Raw genomic sequence first — 21,542 nt, 5'->3', positions numbered from 1 at the left:
TTGGATACGGGCACGTTACCACACACTTCGGTCTATTGAATCTACAGAATCCCCCAATCCCAAACCGGCTCCAATTCACTCCATTGTTAGTGTCTGACTTCGCTTATCTGCACGACGAAAAGTCACCAGCGGTCGGATGATTGCACACAAAAATGTCAAACATCGTCAACAAATTGACTGAAAATACGTGCTAAAATTCGGCATACGCGTACGCGGTACAATTAACTACAGATAACTACCTATGTAAAGGCGCAATACCGTTAACATGTATGGAATTGTTATTAGGAGCAAAAGAAAGCGAGTTAGACCTCTTTGTATAATAGACCATGTAATCGCCTTGACAAAGAGGTCCAACTCGTGTTTATTTATTTATTCATCCCAAAATGCAGTAAGCCATGATGATCTCCAGATATAATGCTTAAAACGTGGCTTATCTCTTCCATTGAGTACTTCATCTTGTATACCTTTTGATGATGACCTCAAAAACTGGAACTCCAACTAACGTTATACATTCAAAAGTGAAACGACCTCTGCATAACGTAACTCGAGAAGCGGTATTCTATACTACTTTCACCAGCGGCACGTGCCCGGCCAAGCGTGAATCACGTGCTCTCTCCACGCACGATGTCAATGACCGTCAATGGCTACTATATCAGTATATGACTATATTTACGTTTGTCTATTTCCTTATTAAACTATATCAATATTACACAATATCAATATCATATAGTTTCCCCAACTCTTACATTGTGGAATGTTTGAGGAAGGTGAGCCTATGATACTAGGTAATCTAATCTCGCTACTAGAGTCTAATGATTACTTGAATGTGAACTAGAACTAGAGACCAGCTCCTCGGCTCCTGTATTAAAAGGCTTAGGTCCCATTTCCAAAACGTTGCCCAGCCGGGACGTTTGCAGTAGCGAAAGATAAAAGTGTTTATTAAGGAAAATACAGAAATCATGCTCCTGACTAATTCCTTTTACGTTCTGTGTGTTTTGTTTCCTTTCTTATAATATTTTTCGTTTCCGAAATAAAGCTACCCAGCAGGGCCCCGGGTTGGGTATTGGGAATTGGGGCCTAACGTTAGGCCGTACCAGCAAAGGAGACCCTGTCTTCCCGCTGAGAGGAAACCTACGCGGGTGCGGAAGTTGCGGAAGCATCTGGCAGATGCCACAGATGCCAGCAGTCTACTTTCACTTTATCTTCTTTCCCATCCTACCTTCTCGGTCTCTCTCCATCTCTCGTCTTGTGTGTGCCTTCATCAGTGTTTGATCTTTGATTTTTTGATATTCAATACACAACATAGAACTTAGAAGTTAACATCTTAATTCCAGCAGATAACACGTTATGTGTGGGGGATTTTTCTTGCAACACAATAATGTTAACGTTATTACTCAACATTAACATTATAGGTCTTATTATCGATATTGTCGAGTTGTCATCTCTATATCATATGCTTTATAATGGCCGTAACCATCAAACGATAATTGATGATGTGACAATTGATCTTTATGATCTTCTTCATGGTTACATTGAACCTCTGATCTAACTAATTCCTGAGGCTAACATTGTCACTCTACAATAAAAGCAGGAGTGATATAATAATTGAGCACAATCATCTTTCTGGAGACTGGTTTATTGAAATGCAAACCACCCACTGCCAAAAGTATAGGATATCGAAAGTTTTACTAATTACGAAAAACATTATATTCCTAACATATATGTATACATGTGTACTTAATCAAATGAATTTGTAACCCTTTCCTGCTAATGCACTTGATGGACTATAAAAATTCCTCAAACTTTTTATGATAAAAACTGTATACTATTCAACTTTCATGTTATTCCACAATAAGATACTTGCGGTGTATTCAAGGTAAAACTAGATGCTTTTAAAGTTTTATCTTCATATCATAATGTACATGTACCAATGAACATGCTAGTTCTTGACTTCCATCTCTCTACATATAATCCTTGATATAATGTTACACACTGTAAGATGCAGCCCATACCAACGGTAAATCATTATTCAACATGAGTATTTTGCAACCTAGATACAGCCATGAAATGATAAATGATATAGCCCCTAACGAGAGAATTCATATAGTCTTAAGTGAAGACAAAATTGTGCACCAAAAGGCAAACATTTCACACACTACCAAAAAAAAGATAATGACAAGTTTGCCAAAAAGCAGTTACTTAAGCAACTGGATATGATTTTGGACAGGTTTCATTGCTTCCCCAAACTGCAGATCAACCACTGGTGACCTATGACCTCTGCCCGTCAGACTCAGTTGAACCTGGCAAGGTCCTGGTTGGCCTTCATCAGCCTCTTGAGCTTCTCCTCCAGCATGGCGCGCCGCTCCGCGCTGTCCGGGTCTTCCTCCAGCAGCTGCAGGGTCTTGTCTGGATACGCCGCCATCAGGTTCACCTGGCAAGCAAAAGCAGAATCCTTTTTGCTGTTGTGTGTGTTATTGTTGTGGTTTCAACGGTGTGTTTTACCTACCGTAGGGTAATGTGTTTGTTTGGTTCATCGAGCAATTAAGAGATGCCACTGTCCTGGCTCACTCAATCCTGAACAATATGTCGAAATGTTCGTACCAAATTAACTTGTTGGCTCTTTGACATTTTATGTAGAAATTTGGTGGAAACCTTAAGCATGCATCTGACTTTCCTCTTAGACCCAGTTTTCATGTAGACATTCCAATGTAGTATTTTCTCTAAATCTGAGAACCAAGAAATTAAATCGGTGTTGTCCATAATTGAAATTTCACGATTATTTGTTTTTCATCTTCTAGTGATATTCTACCAGAGAGAAGTGATAATAAATATTGTCTTAGTTATTGAAATAATGAACTATGTACCTGAGAGGTGATGTCTTCTGTGAGGTTCTTCAATAGGTGCAAGCTGATGGCCATCGGCACCTGGTCTACCATACGCCGAATGGCAACCTGGAATGGTTGATAAAACAAAAGGTAGTTCAGCTGAAGTCAGTGTTACTCAGCCTTTAGCCCACAAGATCTTTGTTAGACTTCTGAATCTCCTTGTCTTATAAATTTTCTAATTCTAATTTAATAATTATATATTATGTCCTTTCAAAATACCACCAACTTCACCTATACATGATCTTTCCAAACATTTGGTAAGCTTGGATTTAGTTTAAACTTTCTAATCTTTTTGCATAGATCATGATAATGAGCTGGAATACATCAAAGCAATGCATATACAGTGATCAGCAACAAAAGTGTAAAAAGATTAGACAATACTAAACAACATAATTAACCCCCTTTGTCAGTTTAGAAAAAAAATGTCGGTGTTTTGTGGTTAAAGATTTTTGTTATAATTTTTTTAACGTTACCTGGCAGCACAGCACATTTTGCCTGCAAGTCAAATCAAAATGTTTGTATATGTATGATAAAAATAAAGATTAACTGTCACCAGTCCCTGGACTGTGAGTCACTTGTGATTTGCACATTTCTTTGCAGTCCATCCTACAGATAAACCTGAGAGCCCCTAGGCAGAGTTTATCTTACCTTGAAGTATGAACAAATGTACATCAGCATCTTCTCAGCCTCCTTTCCCTCATCATCTTGCTTGGTGACATGGCCGATAGGCCAAACGACTTTGTCCCCCATTTCCTGCAACAATGGTCCACATAACTGTCAAAATGTCAGGTACTTCCCTAACATATGTTTATACTGTACTTTGGAAAAAAATATTTTGCCAAAGAGCATTATGTATCTAACACCATTGCCATCCCCTGTGATAGTAAAAAGCAATAAGAATGTGCAATTTTGCACATTGAAAATTATTTGATCCACCTTCCTGATAATGGTTATAAAGTGATAGTGGTCCAGTTATAAAGTGCTGATAATTTTCAGTATAATGCAAGGGGGTGTCCCTGCAAATCTAACTGACAAAGGAAGGTAGACCTTTTATTACACTTAATTCTTTTTTTTTTAAAGTGTAAGACTGTTAGACTTAGGTTTTGATTCTTAAACTTACTGTAACACTTCTGATGAAGATGCTGTCCTGTGTGAACACGAGATGCTCCATTGCGAAGATCTGGTCCACAGATTCTTCTGCCTTTTTCTCATGCATCATGCGCAGCTCATTCATTTTTCCCTGAATGTAATGAACATTTGAATGTTAACTTTGGTCAGCTGACTTTTACTCCCGTGCTAATCCGCTTTGGCACAAAAGCACCCTTCTGAGACCATTGTTTATCAGAAAATATAAAGTTCTTGATCAGAAGAAGAAAAAGGCGAAAAAGTCTGCGTTGCAGCCAACCTGTGAGGATCATTGATGATGAGAACGGGGCCAGATTTTTACCTTTGACCAAATTGATAATGAACCGAGGCCGGGTCAAGATTACCCAACAAGTAAGTGCGATTGGTGATATGGAACACAGGACTTCATGTGAACTAATGACAAAGTAACTTAACAAGCACCAATCACACACGGGCCTCTTGGAGAACTAGCATACCTTGATCTCCCAGTCAAGCCCCTGGAATGCCTGAAAATGAGCCGTGGCCAGTGCAGTAGACACACTCTCCACCAGCTCACTGACTTCCTGCAGGCATACAGACGCAGGCTCCCGGAACTTCTGCAGGTGTTCGCGGATGATCGCCTCGCAGACAGGGTAGCACATGAAGCGGGGCAACTCACGACCACGGTTCTCGACGATTGCATTCTTTATTTCTTGTAGTATGCTGCCATCTGTAGACACTAAACATGAATGAAAACCTCTTCAAATCTTGCGAGTCAGATGTTCTGAAGAAGCTAGAATAATACTCAATGCTGAATGTGTTGGTTTTTGGTTTGGTTACAAAGCATGAATCCTCCTCTTCTAACAAAACGACTTTGACGTGGACCATTTGTAAATTATGAATTGCAAAAAGAGTAATAAAAAAGTTGGATGACTTACCTGGCATCATTTTATTCATAGCTCTTTCAAGCCTTTTAAAAGCATCCCTCACATCACCAAAAAGACGTTTGTTTGTCCTCTTCCTCTTCAGACATACCCGGGTGAGTTCACCCTTTGCTGTCTTTTGCAGGTCATCTATGAAATGTCGCAATAGCTGGATGACAACAGCACAGGATAAGTTCAGATGTTTGTCAAGCTAAGCTTATGATGAAGGCAAATCAACATAATTGCTATCTATGAGATTGTATTACGTAGGTTTCTCTGTTGGTAAAACATTGGAAGAGAAAACAAGGATGACCTAAGATCACATGAGGGTTACATCACCAAAACAGCCGGAAAGCTTCAACCACAAATTGGCCAGCATCCAGAGAGTTGCCATGGGCAGAAGGAACTTAAGAGCTTTGATACTGGCGTACATGCCCGGGGGCACAAAGGGCAGTAAGAAAGTAAGTGTGTGAATAAGTAACGGTGTACTCTAAATAGTATAGCACTTGGTATTTTATTAGGCGATAGAAATATCAGGAACACCATCCAAAGCTGCCTCATTTTTGTTCAAATTTCAAGTCACTTTTTTTGTTATTGTCTTATGTTGTTGTTATTCAGTTTGGTTTCCACATTAATATCTTAATGTTGTCCTGAAAAAGGGGAAGGTGGCTGAAAGGTTCCGTTTCACCCTGGGAGGCACTCAGATTTCCACAGTGTCAGAGAAACCAGTCAAGAGTCTGGGCAAGGTGTTCAACAGCTCTCTGAAGGACACCGCTTCAGTTCAGCAAAGTGACCTGACGACGTGGCTCGAGGGGATTGACAAGACAGGGCTACCAGGTAGTTTCAAGGCCTGGATGTTCCAGCATGGAGTCTTGCCAAGGGTTCTCTGGCCTCTTCTTGTGTACGAGGTGCCGATGACCATGGTGGGGCAACTGGAGAGAACCATCAGCAGGTTCCTTCGCAAATGGTTGGGGCTTCCGAGGTCCTTAAGCAACATTGCCCTGTACGGTAGATCCACCCAGCTGCAGCTTCCCTTGAGTGGCCTGACTGAGGAGTTCAAAGTTACCCGTGCAAAAGAAGTGTCGATGTACCGGGACTCTTCAGACACCAAGGTCTCTTCAGCCGGCATCCATGTCAGGACTGGGAGAAAATGGAAGGCACAGGAAGCGGTGGACAAAGCAGAGGCAAGGTTGAGACACAGTGTCCTTGTGGGGTCCGTGGCAGTAGGACGGGCAGGACTGGGCAGCTGCCCAAAGCCCCGATACGACAGAGTCAGTGGGAAGGAGAAGCGTCTACTGATCCAGGATGAGATAAGGGCTGGGGAAGAGGAGGATCGGCGATGCAGGATGGTAGGCATGCGCAAGCAAGGTGCGTGGACTAGGTGGGAACATACTGACTCCCGCAAGGTCACATGGCCAGAGTTGTGCAGAGCTGAGCCTTCTCGGATCAAATTTATCATCTCTTCAGTGTATGACGTCCTTCCAAGCCCAGCTAACTTGCACGTCTGGGGCTTGGCAAAGACCCCCTCATGCTAACTCTGTCAGAGGAGAGGTACCCTCGAACACATTCTCAGTTGTTGTCCGAAAGCACTGGGGGAAGGGAGGTACCGCTGGCGGCATGACCAGGTTCTAAGGGTGTTGGCAGACACAGTTAGCACCGCCATCCAGAGTAGTAGGAGTCAACAACCCCCCAAGAAGTCAATTGTCTTTGTCAGAGCCGGAGAGAGAACCCGACAACAACCCACTTCCGCAGGTGGGCTTCTCGCCACTGCTAGAGATTGGCAGCTTCTAGTTGACCTAGGGAGACAGCTCAAGTTTCCAGAACACATTGTAGCCACGTCACTTCGCCCTGACATGGTACTAGTGTAGGAATCCACCAGACAAGTTGTTCTGTTGGAGCTAACTGTTCCCTGGGAGGAGCGGATAAGCGAAGCCAACGAGCGGAAGAGGGCAATGTATGCCGAGCTGGTAGTACAAAGTCAGAGTAAGGGGTGGAGAGCCCGGTGTGTACCAGTGGAGGTTGGTTGCCGGGGTTTTGCAGGGCAATCTTTGGCTTATGTATTAAAACACATTGGAGTAAGAGGTTTCCGTCTTCGGAAATCCATCAGGGACATTTTGGAGGCTGCAGAGAAAGCCTCACGTTGGTTGTGGTTCCGTAGGGGGGAACCGTGGAAGCCACACGGACACAGGTCGATCGGGGAATGATCAACCTCGGCTGGGTCGCCCGGGCGAGGGTGTATGGTGATTAAAGACCCAAAACACCCAATGACCCCGGGTTCATCACTGATGATGTGTCCCTGTTCGCACTTCCAGAGTGTATTGTAGAGTAGAATGGTCACAATAACCTGTTATGTCTAAGTCTCCACAAATGTGCTATACTGTATATCAATAAACAAATAACGTACATCCGTGAGAAACAGCATCTTTTTATCGGGCTCCTGTGGGACTCCGATGCCCATGAGCTGCAGATCCTGACGAGTGGCCGCCAACTTGGTCTTCACATCTTCCTTCAGGAATGGGATGGAATTCTAAGGAAGAAAATCGTCTCATTTGGTGGGTGACATTTGAATTACATTTATGTATTACCTATGACATAATAGACTGTGAATGGGATACTTCAATATCAGCACCATGGACAGGTACACTGTCTATATTTCTTCCTGTGTGGATGCTTTTTTACTGTTCAATATAATGGACCACATGGCGGGATTCCGATTACTAGAACACCGTGTTTGGTCATCCTGGGCTAGTATTCTGTATTGTGTTTTTATCACCAAATGGACATTTCAAGTTGTCGGTCAACAATTAAGATTTAGGTTTATTTCCCCATCAACAATACAAATATTTGGGAAAACAAAAATCACAGCTCACCTTGATCTGCCCAACCAGCTCGGTTGACAACCTCCCAGCAAGGGTTCTCACTCCTGCCTTCTTCTCTTTGTACACGGACCTACATAAAATGTTATCAACCATTGTAAGTGGAATATACATAACAAAATTGGTGACTTAACATAGACTGATGAGAATGTTCTTATGATACTTTTCATCATGTTTAATAGGAATAGAGCTATAGTACCATGGCTAACTTACTTGAAGTGTTCGTGAGACTTGAAATAGCTCTGCTCTTTGTCCATAGCCTCTTCCAGGGACATCCCCTTCTCAATGTCCATCTGTCCCCTGCACTTGATGATGGTGTACCCCTTTCTGAGTTTGTATTTTTCGTTGTTCAAAATCTGGAGGACGCCCCTTTCTGTACCGGGATCTATCAGGTCAGGCTTAGTCAGAACACCTGGGCAACAGTGGGGAAATATCATAAGCAATATTCCTTTCATGGCATGATTCTCTTTAGTCCAACAATCTTTGACATCATAGCATTGATTAATCATTTGGTGTGCATAATAATGTATAAAACAGCACTATTGAGAACAAGGATTTACAAACAGCATCTTTTTTTTAGATTAAATAACACAGGATTATCATTTGAATGAGTTGCTCATTGCAAAACCAAGAGATCACCAGCAGGAATTTGAGGCTGACATTTGGACTCTTGTACTATTATTCAGTATAAGCACATTTTATTCAGCTTACCCAGCGTCCTGCTCCCATCTGCATCCACCTCCTGTGCCATCTGCAGAGCCTCAGTAGTAGCGATATCCACATTACATGGTACCACAGCCAGGATGATGGTGTCCTTCTTCTGAATATACTTACTGATCAGATCTTTAATCTGTGCAAAGCATCGTCAGAGAAGAAGTGTCTTATAAGTTTGTAGTCGAATGAATTTCAACAGTGTAGTATACAAAAGGTCCTACTTTCTTTACGGTATAAAAGTTAACTTTTCATAAGTAAAGTAAAATAATGATTTCATATCCCAGTGGAGAAATGATAGTAAAACAGCACAATTTAGAACCAGCTGTTTTGAGTTTGTTTGTTTTTTAGCCCATTTTCTCCGACATTAGCGTATTCTATGAGCTGTAATTCATGCTCGACTGGAGACGTAAAGTTGCTACAGTTTTATTGTTAACAGTGATTCTTTTTGTACAACTGCATGGTTGATAGGGTAAGCCATATATCTCCATTGAAATAACCTGGTGAATATTTCTAAGCTACCTGTTGGCCGATGTCCGTTGGCTGTCCTTCCGCTGCAATGCGCGCAATCCCAGGCAGGTCGATCAGGGTCAGGTCGGGGATGTCTGGGCTCTCCACATCCAGGGTGATCAAACTGTCGCTGATGCCATTGGTGGTGCCCGCCAAGTCATTCTGGGCTGCAAAACACCAAAATGTACGGGGGCTGTTCAATAATGATTGCGCATGACCTACTTTGGTTATCGTAGGAATGTGAAGTTAAGACACGTGTATAATGAATATGTATGATAAGACGCTGGACTGACTCTTGGGTTTGCAGGAACTAGAGCATTGGACCGTGACACATTGAGATTCTGGACTGAGCTGAGAGCTTGAGGAGTTAGAGGCCAGTTCCCGACCTAAACAGGTAGGCAGGTAGGCAACAATGCGTGTGTTCTCTTGCTTATTTTCATTTCTGAACTCCTAACAGTTTCTCTTTTATAACTACTAGGTCGATTGAGTTCGTTGAATTCAGTGCAGCTGCTAACTAGTCACTAGTTACCAGGGTCCTGATCATGAATACGAACAGGTATGCTAACTCACCTTTCTTTACAGCATCTCCCACATTTCCCGGCTCGTCTACGTCAAATCTTACGTCTTTCTTATTTTTGACATAACGGATGCATCCCTTCCACGGGGCGTCTTTCTTCTGGCTCTTTTTCAGCCGTAACTCCAATGGACACCTTGTCACGATACCTGCAAGGCAAACATGCAAGAGTCAAAATTCAATGTAGGAGTTTAAACCCGGTAATGTTGATTTTTTTAGGAATACATAAAGTTGCACACCCGTCAAGTCTAGCGACCGTCTCTTTCAGGAAATGCCGTTGATTGGGGAGCAAAAACATATACATAAGGACAGTCCTCAAGCTATAAGAAAAGCCGAGTTTAAGGTTCTATAACCTCTCCAATTTTCGTAAAGTTTAGAGGAGAAGTACGTTATTTTCAATGACATACATGCTGCACAATTGTATTTTTTCACTGAATTAAACCGATCAACTATGCTGCAGACACAATAATGCATGATAATGCCGAAAGTAGAAAACACTTGGGTATGATCAACCAATTATTAGAAATCCTAACGCGGAGATTTTCACAATAACCCCACATGCGAGAAATAGCAACACGGCGAATCTGAGGCAAAGGGTCGGATTAGTTCAATTATTCAACGCGGAAGTTTACCCGGAAGGGTGACTCAGGCAAAAATCATTCTTCACAAAAACACGTCGCTACTGACGCTTTTCACATGTTAGTATCTAATGTCATTTCGAAGCAGATCATGGGAAATATGAACTCAAATCTAGATCCTCGAAACTACTTTTTACCCCCTGTAGCGGAAGAATTGCTGTTTACACTCTTAGACATATGCCATATGGGAAGAATTGGTGTGTACACTATTAGACATATGCCATATCGGGGTTCCAATCACAATATGTGTTTCAATAAGATATATCTTAAGGATAATTATTCACTTAACTATACACTCTCCTTAGGGTTATCTGAACTGAGCATGCTACACTACATACCGCTCCCCCTGGGAAGTTGAACACCTGAGATGGCCTCCAATGTGGAACTCTTGCCGGCACTCTGGTCCCCGATGACCACCACAGAGGGGAGGGACACATCGCGATCCAGCCCATTAGCCCTCAGCTCGTCCACCAGGTCGATAAAGGGCCGGACCTTCTCTTGGTAGTTTACAGAAAGCGGTAAGGAACAGTCTACCGCCGCCATTCCTGCTGGTTTCCCTGGGATGACTGCTGGTTTTGGATACTAGTAGGTGCGTTCAGGACGCCAACTTCAGTTTCGCATAGCATTTCCAGGTGTGGCATCGAACAAGCACAATACCACGACCGATGACGCTGTTTCAATGGGGGAAACCGGTGGTTTCGGTAGCCCCCATTCTAGACTTCGGACGGCGGCTGTACTATGTAGTATGTTGCCATGAACTTTTGTTGTTCTCCTGGTTAGAACGTTGGGACGACAACCGGCACCACACCAAAAAAAAAATCTACTATAAAAACTTAAAGAAAAAACGCACTGTTAAACCGGAGCCTTGCTAGCAGGAAGCTACGCTGACAGTCCGGCTATGGAGGCTATAGTTTCGGTAATCGATCCAGGGGGTGGGAGCGAAACGTTCTATGGTTTCGGTTAACCCACGTTCAACCCAGGTGTTAGTTGAATTTCAGTGCCAGATGTGAAACTTTTAGGTGAAACACTGTTCAGGTTGGTATAACATCACAGGGACCTCGCAGTAATCTTGGTATCATAAGGCATATTGAAATCAACAAGCTTAAGCTTTTTAGAAGTACTTCTCTCTAGCGAATACAGATTTACATGTTTAATAGGACCTTAGCATATTAATATACGAAGATTCATCTGGTACATACAAATTTTGTTGTCTTATCAGGCTACATACATGTAACGTTACATGCTCATGGTCATCATCACAGATTGAGTTAAGGGGTACCAGACATATGAATATCCACTAGAACCAAGCATTTCTTTTTAACGCCAAAGCAATGTTCTTCTGCGTCCAATTATAACGGAGCTGTGTTGTAACAAGAGCACGTTATTTGTAATGGATGCCGCTAGCAAAATACATTTGTGTCAAACGTAACAATACTTTACAAGACAGGCAGAAATCTCTAAGTTGAAGTATACAGGTCTAATCCGAATATACATGCTAAATTACTACTATTCTCTGGCTCACAGGCCCTAATTGCGGTATGTTATGTGGCTAAAGGGAATAAAAACACGCTCTAAAAATCACAACTACACCTGACATGCCTCTTTTCTCATCCAAAGAATAACTCCAGTGAACACATTACAATGTCTTTTTTCAGTACATTGCTATTGGAGCATAACATTTAAAGTCATATTTTGCTAACTATGTGCATCGTGGTCTGATAAACAATGGCAAAACGCGAAAACTCTCAAACATAATAGCATCAGCACAATAGGTGAACTGATTGTGACTGAAATTGATATGTAACGTTATATATCACATGTTGGTAGCGCAAATTCAAATCAATTTAAATTTAGTTCATTTTGATTGAAATTACTAAACATGTACAACCAATTTTTTTTTAGATTCTTATGACTTTTAAAGCATATTACCCAAGTTCCAGATGACGAAAGTTCTGAATATACATATCGAACATTTTGGTCCTTATCAGGCTACATACATAGTCCAACTTCCAGCTGCAGATGCAAATCATGTAACATAAAGATACCAAAATGGAACACGAAAACACTTGTTTGTACATTACTTTTTGTCACGCAGAATATCTTTCTTACAATATTTGACAATTAGACTTTTGGCGTTAGCATATCTTAATACTAAGAACATATTCAATATATGTTTTTTCTTGACTGAACGTTTCTAAAATCTCGATGCTACCTGCATTTACGTAATTACGGGATTTTGATCCTGGCCATGTCAAATTTGTATTGTGTTTGTTTCCGTCAGCAGGGCTAGCCCTTTGTGATAGGCACAGGATAGTGGGCAGCCCAGGCTGTGCGTGCTAAATGGACAAACCAATGAAGACATTTACGGATACAAGGTGTCGCCGAGTTCGAGACAAAACTGCCAGTATTCCCGCGCGAAGACGTCCACCTCCTCGGGCCGTGTCCAGTCGGGCAGGGGCGGGATGACCGTGACCTCCTGTCGCCCGGGGATGACGCTGAGGAACCGACCGCTGTCGTCAGGTCGGGAATACTCGCACACCTCGGTCAGGCGTACCTGGCATATTGAAAAACAATACGATATGATTTTGGTATGACTTGGCTTGGCTTAGTTTGGTTTGGTTTGTTTTGTTTTGTTTTGTTTTGATAAACAATAAAGATAAAAAAGCCAATAGAGACATTTAAACTGACCTTGACCTTTGCCTTCTCAAGAACTATCCAGATACCAAAGGAATGGGAGAGAGAGGGGGAGGCGAGAGAGAGACAGACAGACAGACCAATAACGATGCCAATGATATCTGACTCATGTAGCAGTCAGAAAAATTGGCTGTATCTGTATCGTTGCGTCTTTGAATGACAGACAAATACGCAGATGAATAGTACTTCGTTCGATCTTCCTTACCTCCACTTCCGTTCGGAAGCGGCTGTGCTGAACGTCATCAGCTGCCCGGAACCGACGGATGAGCTTTCTCCGGGCGAAGTGGACCTTGCCTCTGTAGGCGGGATGGATCAGGAGGCTCGGTTCTCCGTGGAGGTGTCGAAGGCCATAGCTGAATAACATGAGGGACAAAGGAGTGCACAGGATTACCCCCCCCCCCCCCCCCTCGGACGCGCTTTCGTCAGGTTTTGATCTAATGACTGGATGTCGACAGGTAAAACCTTACTTTATGTTATCCATCATAGTGTGACTCAACAACCTTACAGCAAGGCATACAACAACTCACTCAAAACTGGCATGGCAACAACAACGTACACTGGCTCAAATACAATCTTGTGTTGCAATTGAATACCGAGGGAAATACCTGTGTCCCTGCTCCAACACTTTGTGATCTGGGTTTAGGAACTTCTTGTACGCCTCGCTCTTCTCCACTTCGTCTCCCCTCAGGATACGACGCGACTGAAGTTTGAAGCGAATGTCGGTCCCGAACGGATCGCTTCTGGGCCGCCGCTTGAGGTCCAACGCCATCCACTTAACATCCGGAAGGCGAAACTCGAGGAAATTCAAGTCCTTGTCGAGGATGATCGTGTTTTCTACACGCCGCTCCAGCCTGCACGACACGTTGTACTTCTCTGTGCGCGTGAACTCCTCAAAGTTGAACGTTTCTAGAAACTTCTGCAGGACGTCCTTTGTGGCCGCTGACGGGATGAAAGACTGGCGCATAAAGGGTTCCATGACCCTTCCCATCCCCCTTCCTCCTCGGCCCCTCCCTCTGCCTCGCCCCCGGCCTCTCCCTCGATATGAACCACGGGTATCCGCACTGAAATCACTGAAGAACTCATCGGCGGTCCGGTGGCCCTTGTTTAGGTCACGGTCGAACTCTTCAACAGTCATCGTTGGTGACAAGTGTGACGTGTTATACACATACACGTTACCATAACGTGCAATTGCCCTCAGCTCGCCGTGCATTGAATCGGTATATTCGTCGTTAATACATTTGCCTTGGCGCTTCAGCGTTTTCAGGAATGAGTCAAAATCGACGCCGTTCTCCCCTGTGTTGTACAGTCCCCTTTCTAGCAGGAAAGGCGAAGCTAACGTCTTATTGTCGTGGTCAGGATTCTTTTCTCCGCGATAAGGTACGAGCCGAATCTTGTCCCGTGGCGAGGTAAAACCTTCAAACACGATGGTGTGTCCTCCTTCGACAAAAGATCGACGAAGGTCAAACGAAGGCACAAGGTGCTTCGACTTCATCTCCATTTGTTCGACTTCCTCTTCGAGTCGCCTGAGAGCCTCTTGATCGCCCCACGCCTCGAGAATAAGGCCGACGGTGTCGCGGAACATGCGGCGCCTGATGGCGACCTGCGCTCCCGTCTTGTCAGAAAGGCGAAAGGCGTTGAACTCTTCCGAGTGCATAACGGAACCAAAACTTTCCCTCGACAAGTTGAGAACCAAGTGGCCCGGTGTTGTCATCTGTCTGCCGAGGAGGCCGAACACTCCGGCCGACTGCGCCACGTCGTGGTAGGCGTGCAGCATGTTGTCTCTCAGCTTCTTCTCCTTGGCCTGGGAGATGCCATGCTCAAGCAACGGCCGGGATCCCGTAATCGCCGGATCTGGTAGCGCCAGCAACTCTCTCTTTGAGATTGAGCTGAAATGTTCAAAGAACTTCAGCAGCAAAGCTCCATTTACTGGTATCTGATCACCGTCTGGTGGTGTTGAGTGGCTACCTCTGATGATCGCCTCACTTTCAGCCTGGACGTCAGAATCTAGGACCTGTGGAACGAAGCCGTGTGTTTCTGCGAAGCTCAGAAACAGCAAAGTAAGAACCTCTTCCGGGACGATATCATCCCTGCTCTTTCCGCAGATGCGAAACTTTCGCGCCCAGTCCATTAAAACGTGCAGCAGCGCCAACATGTCCGGCCGCCGTGCAGTGTGGAGGTAAATGTAAGCAGACCTCCTCAGGTAGAGTAGTGCTGACGTGATGTGGACTGTCGACTTTGTTCTTGGTCCTGTTTTAAAGAGAAACGTCAATCCTTCTCCTGCCTTAACGTGCGTGGCTTCCGCGAGACCAGATCTGACCGCATTGGACACTGAATGGAGCATTTGCGGGTCAGAAACGTCTTCCTCTACCCTGCCCATTCGCGAAATGAAGATTTCAACTGTTGAGTTGTCGTTACAAATCCTCGTCAGACCGGAACCTATGAGGGTGAGTTTGACGCCGTCCACAGCTCTTTCCACTGTCGTCTGTATCTTTCGAAAGAGTTCTTCTTGTTTGATCTGCGCTTCTTCGATTCGTGTCAGCTGCAAATGAGAGTGCCCCATTACGCTTCTGGATATGGACACCACGGCCTTGTTCGTGTCTTCCCTGTAGACTTGTCTTGGGTCCAGGCCATGAGCACTCTTCTTCAGACCTCCCAGAACGTCATATACCACCCAGGGAAAGCTGAGAAGTTTGGGCGATGCTCCGTGGGGTTTGTTGTTGTAATCGTCAGAATAGGTGACCATATACCAGGCCGAGGCCTTTTTCAGTTGTTCTTCCCTACGTCTGTCCGTTGACGATTCCTCCTCCTCGTCAAACTGTCTGAAGAACTCAGCGCGAGTCTTTCTCCAGAGAGTCTTGAACCTCGCTCTGACGTATTCAGTGACCTCGAAACGTTCGTTCTTCAGTAGACCCAGTCGCTGCTTGACCTTGAGAATGCAACCTGACACCACTTCACCCTCACTGCTTATGCCATACAAAGACATAATGGACCTTATCTTTGTGTTGTAGATGTTAAGTTGCGTCTGTGCGTCGTCAGTGTAAGACTCAAACCCCTCGCGGATCAAGTCTTGGTCAACCCCGTCGTCTTCCACAACAGGGTCAGGACTGAAGCGCTGGGCGTTATCCAGCGCCTGACACTGGCGGAACAACTTCCCGATAATCTTCTCCGATCGGTACTGTGGCTTGTCTGATTTCATCATGAAGTCTGGATACTTGTCGGGCCTGAGATCTCCCTTGAGCTCGGGACACTGGCCGGTCTTCGGGAAGTCCACCGCGTCTGAATGGAGTTTCGCTAGTTCCATACACCTCTCTGAGAAGATGCCTTTTGTCTCCTTGTCTGCATGGACGAGATGGGCATTGGCAATTAGCCCCAACTGATCGTTCCTAATGTACTCGGCAAAAAATTCTATCATGTCCGACACTTGGACGGGCCGGCGAAGGACCTTTTTCGGCTGCGCGGTGAAGTCCATAGCTGGGATGTTCTCTCGCGGAAGGATAAGACCTTCTCGCCACGTCACGAAGTACATGTCGCCGTCCAGGTCCGACCCGGACATCTCGTCGGGGTGGGGACGAGGTCCTCGCGACGGGAAGACGATGCAGTCCACCATGTGTCGCAGCTCCGGCACATCCACAGCCGTGAACTTCCGCATGTCCCCGGGATGGAAACAAGGGTTTTTGGTGACGGTGACCTGACCTTGATGAACGATTTTCTCGGCCTGTGGCCTGTCTGTTTCCCGTGAGTACTGGAGGAAGACCTGTCCGTACTGCAACTTGCCTGTTTCGTCCATTGTCCCCATCATGATCCGGCCCTCTCCAGCGGGCAGCTGAAATCAGGTGTCACAAAATTGTTAGCTGTAGTAATGCTAAGTGCCAACAACGAGATACCCCCCCCCCCCTCTCTCTCTCTTGGTGTGAGATGTCATAAACAAATAGAAAGTAAAAGTTATGTTTTGCTTTGTTAAGTCTTAGTTGGTTTGGTACGTTTTCCTTTCTCTTCTATTCCAGGGTCGCTCCTCTAATAGCTTTTTTGCTATTTTCTAAGGAAGCAATAAGATCTAGAGGTGTGTGCCAAAGCTAGACAGATGCAGCTAACCGGATACCAGGAGTGTGGTTACTTCCATGGAATTGAAAACCCTTACTTGTATCCTGGTTCGCCGGAGGAGTTCGCCCATCTGATTCCGGTAAACAGCGAGAAGCATCGACCGGAAGAACGGCTCCGTCGTCAGGGAGATGCGGCTGTTGTGGAGAGCCTGGAAACTACAAGAGAATGACATGGTCGATTAGATATACATGTATATCTGTCCGCTTAGTGAAACACGGTCATGAACTGAGCATGCCTGGCCTTTCTGAGAAATCTTGATGATGATCAAGAAGTCACCGACGTCATGGACGACATTCTTTCTGAACTGATTGTCTCAATTGTCATTTCATTTCTATTCCGTAATTCAAGAGAGGAGGACATCTAAAACCTGGCATGGCTATGAAGCTGTTCTACTATCATCCACTGGAGGACCATGACTCCTCAATGAACCTATGTTGAGTAGGTCACATTCAATTGAGTAGCTGCAACCTCACGTACGTTATCCATCCCGTCATTTGCCCAATCATCATTCGTTCAGTTACTCATTACGTGCGTTGACGAAGATTAGGCTTCCGGGCAAAGGGCTGTGCTGTCTTTCGCCAGTCAATGACGAAAGACACCGTTTGTCATCTTTCTGTTGACAATCTTTGACCAGTCGATTGAGTAATGGACATTGTTGCATATGGTACTCGTACTACTCTCCAAGCAGAGGTTAGGCTCCGGCTGTTTTTTTTACGTTTTTCCTGTCGTTTTTATCGGGCTTTCTATTTTGTCCTTTTTCTTGGAGTACGCCAGCCGGTTCTGTTTTGGCCCGGCAAGATGGAATTCGCCATAGAAAGCCCGATAAAAACGACTAAAAAACAGCCGGAGCCTAACCTCTGCTTGGAGAGTAACTCGTACATCATTACTTACTTTATGCCCACTCGGGCACCAGACAGAGCCTTGACAGCCGCCCCGTCCAGAAGCAGCATCTCCGCCAGCTGGTTCAGCACTCGTTCCTGTAACTTGAAGAACTCTTCATCGGGCACGCCGAGACCAGACAGCAGGGTGATGGCCTGTCTGTTCAGGCTCAGGGAACCTGCGGGATCGGGATATCATCACTGTTGTATTATCATTAATGATTTATCTCATGGCACCTGTAGGGTTGGGATACGATCAATACTGTGTTATCACTATCCTATCTTATCTCAGGGCACCTGCAGGGCATAAATAAATATCAACTATAAAATACCGAACAAAAGAAAATTGAGCAACAGCATAACATGTAGTGAGAATAATATAATTAGTGACCATGCATATATGACAAGTCCTGTGTGGGATACATAAGAAAATGTCTAAACGTTAGAAATTACTTAATACTACACGCTCTTGTGTTAGGTAGATTAGTCTGAAGAAATTGCCATACTTTGTAACTTGTACAATTGCATGCTGTGCGATGAAGTTTTTTTCTATTTTTATCATGTATAGCTAATTGCAACGAGACGTGCATCCCATGACACCATAACCTGCTATATATCTTCAAGCAATAATGTTGAGAACGTGAATCAGATGGGTTTCAAAAAGCGTGAATGTAATTATGTCTTCACCTGGTGTGGTGACGGACGTCACCTCGAGAGTTTTGTGCTCCGACTCGAACTTTTTCATGCTGCCCCGGATGTGGATCAGGTCCGTGTGGCCCAGGCTGGGGTCCTGCGCCAGCACACCCTTACAGCCGCCGTACCGGATTTGGAAGGCGGAGGGGACGGGGGAGACACCCAGAGCTGCCGCTACCTATCAAAATATTAGTATCTTAATTCAACATTTTGTAACACTTCATTCATTTTCGCAGGGCTGAATTTCGCATGTCATTTGTCAAATGGGGCTGAAAATTATTAGAAACATTGCAATTTAGATAAACTTAAAAAGTAACTTGGATGCAATTTTAGTACTTTGCTCTATAGATAGGTATTAAGTATTAAGGCACTCTGGTTGTTCACAAAGAACTTTGTTATTGTGGTTTGCCAACCTAATAAAACCATTGATGGATGTAGAAGTCATTAGAAACATTGTATTTCCCAAGTTTAAATCAATCATTCAACCCAAAATGACACAATCACAGTACCTTCTCAGCAAGTGGGACGGAGATCTTCCCGATGCCGTCGGAGAACGTATACCTCCTTTGACTTGACGTGACGTCATCGATCACGGCGACGCTTCGGTCCTCGACGCTGACGTTGACCGCGTCCCGAGAGGAGGAGAAGAACTGTCCCAGCCGTGAGACGTACGTGGCCACACAGCGCTCGTGCGACAGGTCGCCCATCCAGGCGCGGATGTCTGACGTCGTCGTCTCGTCCTCAGCCGCGTACATCCAACAGCCGTGCTCCCTCATCTGGCTGTTTGAGGAGCCCAGATACTCGAAGTGGCGCCCTCCGATCCTGATGCCTCTCTGTAGGACGTCTTTCACCCGTGTCGTCACGCACTTGATGGAGTTGGGGTTCGGAGCAGTAAGCTTGTTGAAGTCTTCGTCTCGAAAAGCGACGCGGATGAAGTTGTCGACGCCGTATTCTCGGACCACCCTGTTCTCGACGATAGGCTCGGGCTTGAGGAACAACATTTGAGTGGGCGTGACCACCACCTTCCTCGCGTAGACGTAATGGTCGGGGAGATCATCTGCGTCGTTTGGGCCCGTGGTACGCGCCACCTCCAGCTCTGTTTGAAATGCCTCCTCTAAGTCACAGAAGCAGTCCCCGTCAACCCAGCCGTCTGCCACCTGGTGAAGAGCGGCTGCTGTAGCTACTGGGTCGTGCCTCGCAGCAGCCTCCAAGTTGGAAAAAAAGGACGGCTGGACACGGTCGGAGACTTTGTAACCCCTCGACAGCAGGCAGTGCAAGGCATATGTCACCGAAAAGTCCGCGAAGTCCTTGAATATTTTCAAGTCAGCTGTAGCTTGAGGTGCCTGTTTTACTCTGGTCGACGAAAAGTAGACGTCAAATCCAACCTTTTGCAGCCTGTGCAGCACGTCCTCTGTAACGGAGCCGTCTGCTGAGCTGTCGGTGATGTGCACGGCCAGCACCGAGCTGGAACCCATGATGTCGGCAGTACAGGAGGAGAACGATAGGATCCTGTCCTCCTGGGCGTACTGTTCGCCAAAATTGTTGGTGACTGTCTTCGTCTTGAAACATCGGGGTACACTGTTGAGCGGAAAGAACAGAGTTATGTCCTCACTATCGCGAGAACACACGAGGACGAAATTGTCGATGCCGGAGTAGGGGATGATTAGCTTCTCTGTCGGACCTAGGTCGTCACTGTACGGATAATCAACAGACATGTACACTGACAGGGACTGGATGTCATGCTCTAGGTGCAGTGTGATATCCAGTGTTTCGTCAGATGCCTCCGTCCAGTGGCTGATATAGGTGCTGTGATCGAGGAAGCATCCAAAGGAGACGCTGGCGACATCCAAGACTTGCAGAGACGTCAGTTGTGTCGGCTTGGGTGACGATCGCTCCATCGTCAACAGCTGGTTTGGGGGGATTTCCAGCCAGTAAGGCTTTCCCTCTTCCACGGCGCCGCACCATTGATGGCATATAGCTGACATGCTCACGACTTGCGAGTCAAGGGGAGCAAATGTGATGATATGTGAACCATCTTGCTGTGCTGAAGCGTCATGCCAGGAGAAACTTCGTGTAAATTGTAGGAACACCTCATTGACGTATTCCTGTGACTCGGGACTGTTAGCGTTGTGGACTTTTCCTTGAAGCGTTTGTGTCTCTCGCGAGTCGCCAGTCGTTGGTGTCGAGATAGAAAGAGCCTGCAGCCCGGCGGTGACACTTTCCTCGCTTTCGTCTTGTGCTGCCTCCATGTCTATTGTTTACAGTAAATATCATTCAGCAGTCTTATAAATTAGAATAATATTAGTCATTCACGCAAAAGATATCCGTTAGCTAGTATACTTTGAAGACCATCTAAGCTTGTAGCTCAGTGAGAAACTTTCCACCGCGCTCAGGCACTGATCGTTGGGTCCAACGGTACATGTACATCGCCCTACTATGCCTATGGCCCACCCAAAATAAACACAGCTAATGAATGCCCCAAACACTCCGAAAGCATTCACTTCCGTCGTTTGGTAATGTGCCCAATATACACATAAAGCTTAGCAGTTGATATGGGATTTCAGTTATGGGTATACCACTTCGAGATGGCACTGTCATAATAATGATAGAAATTGCATTCGCACCTGTTGTTTTCCCACCGCTCAGTTTCAGGCACAGTGCCAATGCTGACGTCACGCGGTGATTTGTGCACTTGACCTAGAGCTAGCTCTGCTGCCAAAGGCCTTCTCTACCTCACACGGTAGTCTGGTAGTGCTGTGTCGAAGTTTTACCCCTCGACTAAACAACGGGTTCTCCAGAATACTGGAACAGAGACGAAACGCAGCTCCTCATAGAAGGAAACCTAGCTGATTTGACCGAAACCAGGATGGTTTCGGTACCGCCCATATATAATCGAAACTACCAGGTTTCCCCTTGGCGTCATTGTTTGATAAAACCTCCGTGCGTTGGGTGCAC

General features: G+C 45.2%; 2 protein-coding genes across 2 annotated transcripts; both read right to left on the bottom strand.

Moving 5' to 3' along the window:
- Positions 1-1,617: 1,617 nt before the first annotated feature.
- On the bottom strand, positions 1,618-11,252 carry LOC118425833 (interferon-induced GTP-binding protein Mx3-like). Its single transcript, XM_035834943.1, has 13 exons — positions 10,560-11,252; positions 9,580-9,732; positions 9,022-9,176; positions 8,500-8,638; positions 8,002-8,200; positions 7,783-7,861; positions 7,317-7,439; positions 4,928-5,081; positions 4,487-4,728; positions 4,006-4,125; positions 3,534-3,638; positions 2,865-2,951; positions 1,618-2,431 (listed from the first exon to the last, which is right to left on the bottom strand). The coding sequence occupies exons 1-13, from the start codon at positions 10,762-10,764 to the stop codon at positions 2,291-2,293; spliced, it is 1,902 nt and encodes a 633-aa protein (XP_035690836.1). The 5' UTR covers positions 10,765-11,252; the 3' UTR covers positions 1,618-2,290.
- Positions 11,253-12,541: 1,289 nt separating this feature from the next.
- LOC118427356 lies at positions 12,542-21,403 on the bottom strand. Its single transcript, XM_035837106.1, has 8 exons — positions 21,212-21,403; positions 19,097-20,838; positions 18,582-18,765; positions 17,908-18,073; positions 17,054-17,171; positions 13,521-16,738; positions 13,121-13,268; positions 12,542-12,775 (listed from the first exon to the last, which is right to left on the bottom strand). Exons 2-8 carry the CDS (start codon positions 20,834-20,836, stop codon positions 12,584-12,586), a joined length of 5,766 nt encoding a protein of 1,921 aa, XP_035692999.1. The 5' UTR covers positions 20,837-20,838; positions 21,212-21,403; the 3' UTR covers positions 12,542-12,583.
- Positions 21,404-21,542: the final 139 nt, after the last annotated feature.

The sequence above is a fragment of the Branchiostoma floridae genome, chromosome 1, assembly GCF_000003815.2.
Source record: "Branchiostoma floridae strain S238N-H82 chromosome 1, Bfl_VNyyK, whole genome shotgun sequence".
Classification (NCBI taxonomy): domain Eukaryota; kingdom Metazoa; phylum Chordata; class Leptocardii; order Amphioxiformes; family Branchiostomatidae; genus Branchiostoma; species Branchiostoma floridae.
This window is presented reverse-complemented; position numbering and strand designations above follow the sequence as displayed.

Coding starts and splice junctions, on each gene's coding strand:
- LOC118425833 (XM_035834943.1), bottom strand. CDS start 10,764: ATGGCGGCGGTAGACTGTTCCTTACCGCTTTCTGTAAACTACCAAGAG. Junction 4,126..4,486: donor GGCTTGACTGGGAGATCAAG/GTATGCTAGTTC, acceptor CATTACATTCAG/GGAAAAATGAATGAGCTGCG. Junction 2,432..2,864: donor CAGAAGACATCACCTCTCAG/GTACATAGTTCA, acceptor TTTGCTTGCCAG/GTGAACCTGATGGCGGCGTA.
- LOC118427356 (XM_035837106.1), bottom strand. CDS start 20,836: ATGGAGGCAGCACAAGACGAAAGCGAGGAAAGTGTCACCGCCGGGCTG. Junction 16,739..17,053: donor TCCGGCGAACCAGGATACAA/GTAAGGGTTTTC, acceptor ACCTGATTTCAG/CTGCCCGCTGGAGAGGGCCG. Junction 13,269..13,520: donor GTGTTGGAGCAGGGACACAG/GTATTTCCCTCG, acceptor CATGTTATTCAG/CTATGGCCTTCGACACCTCC.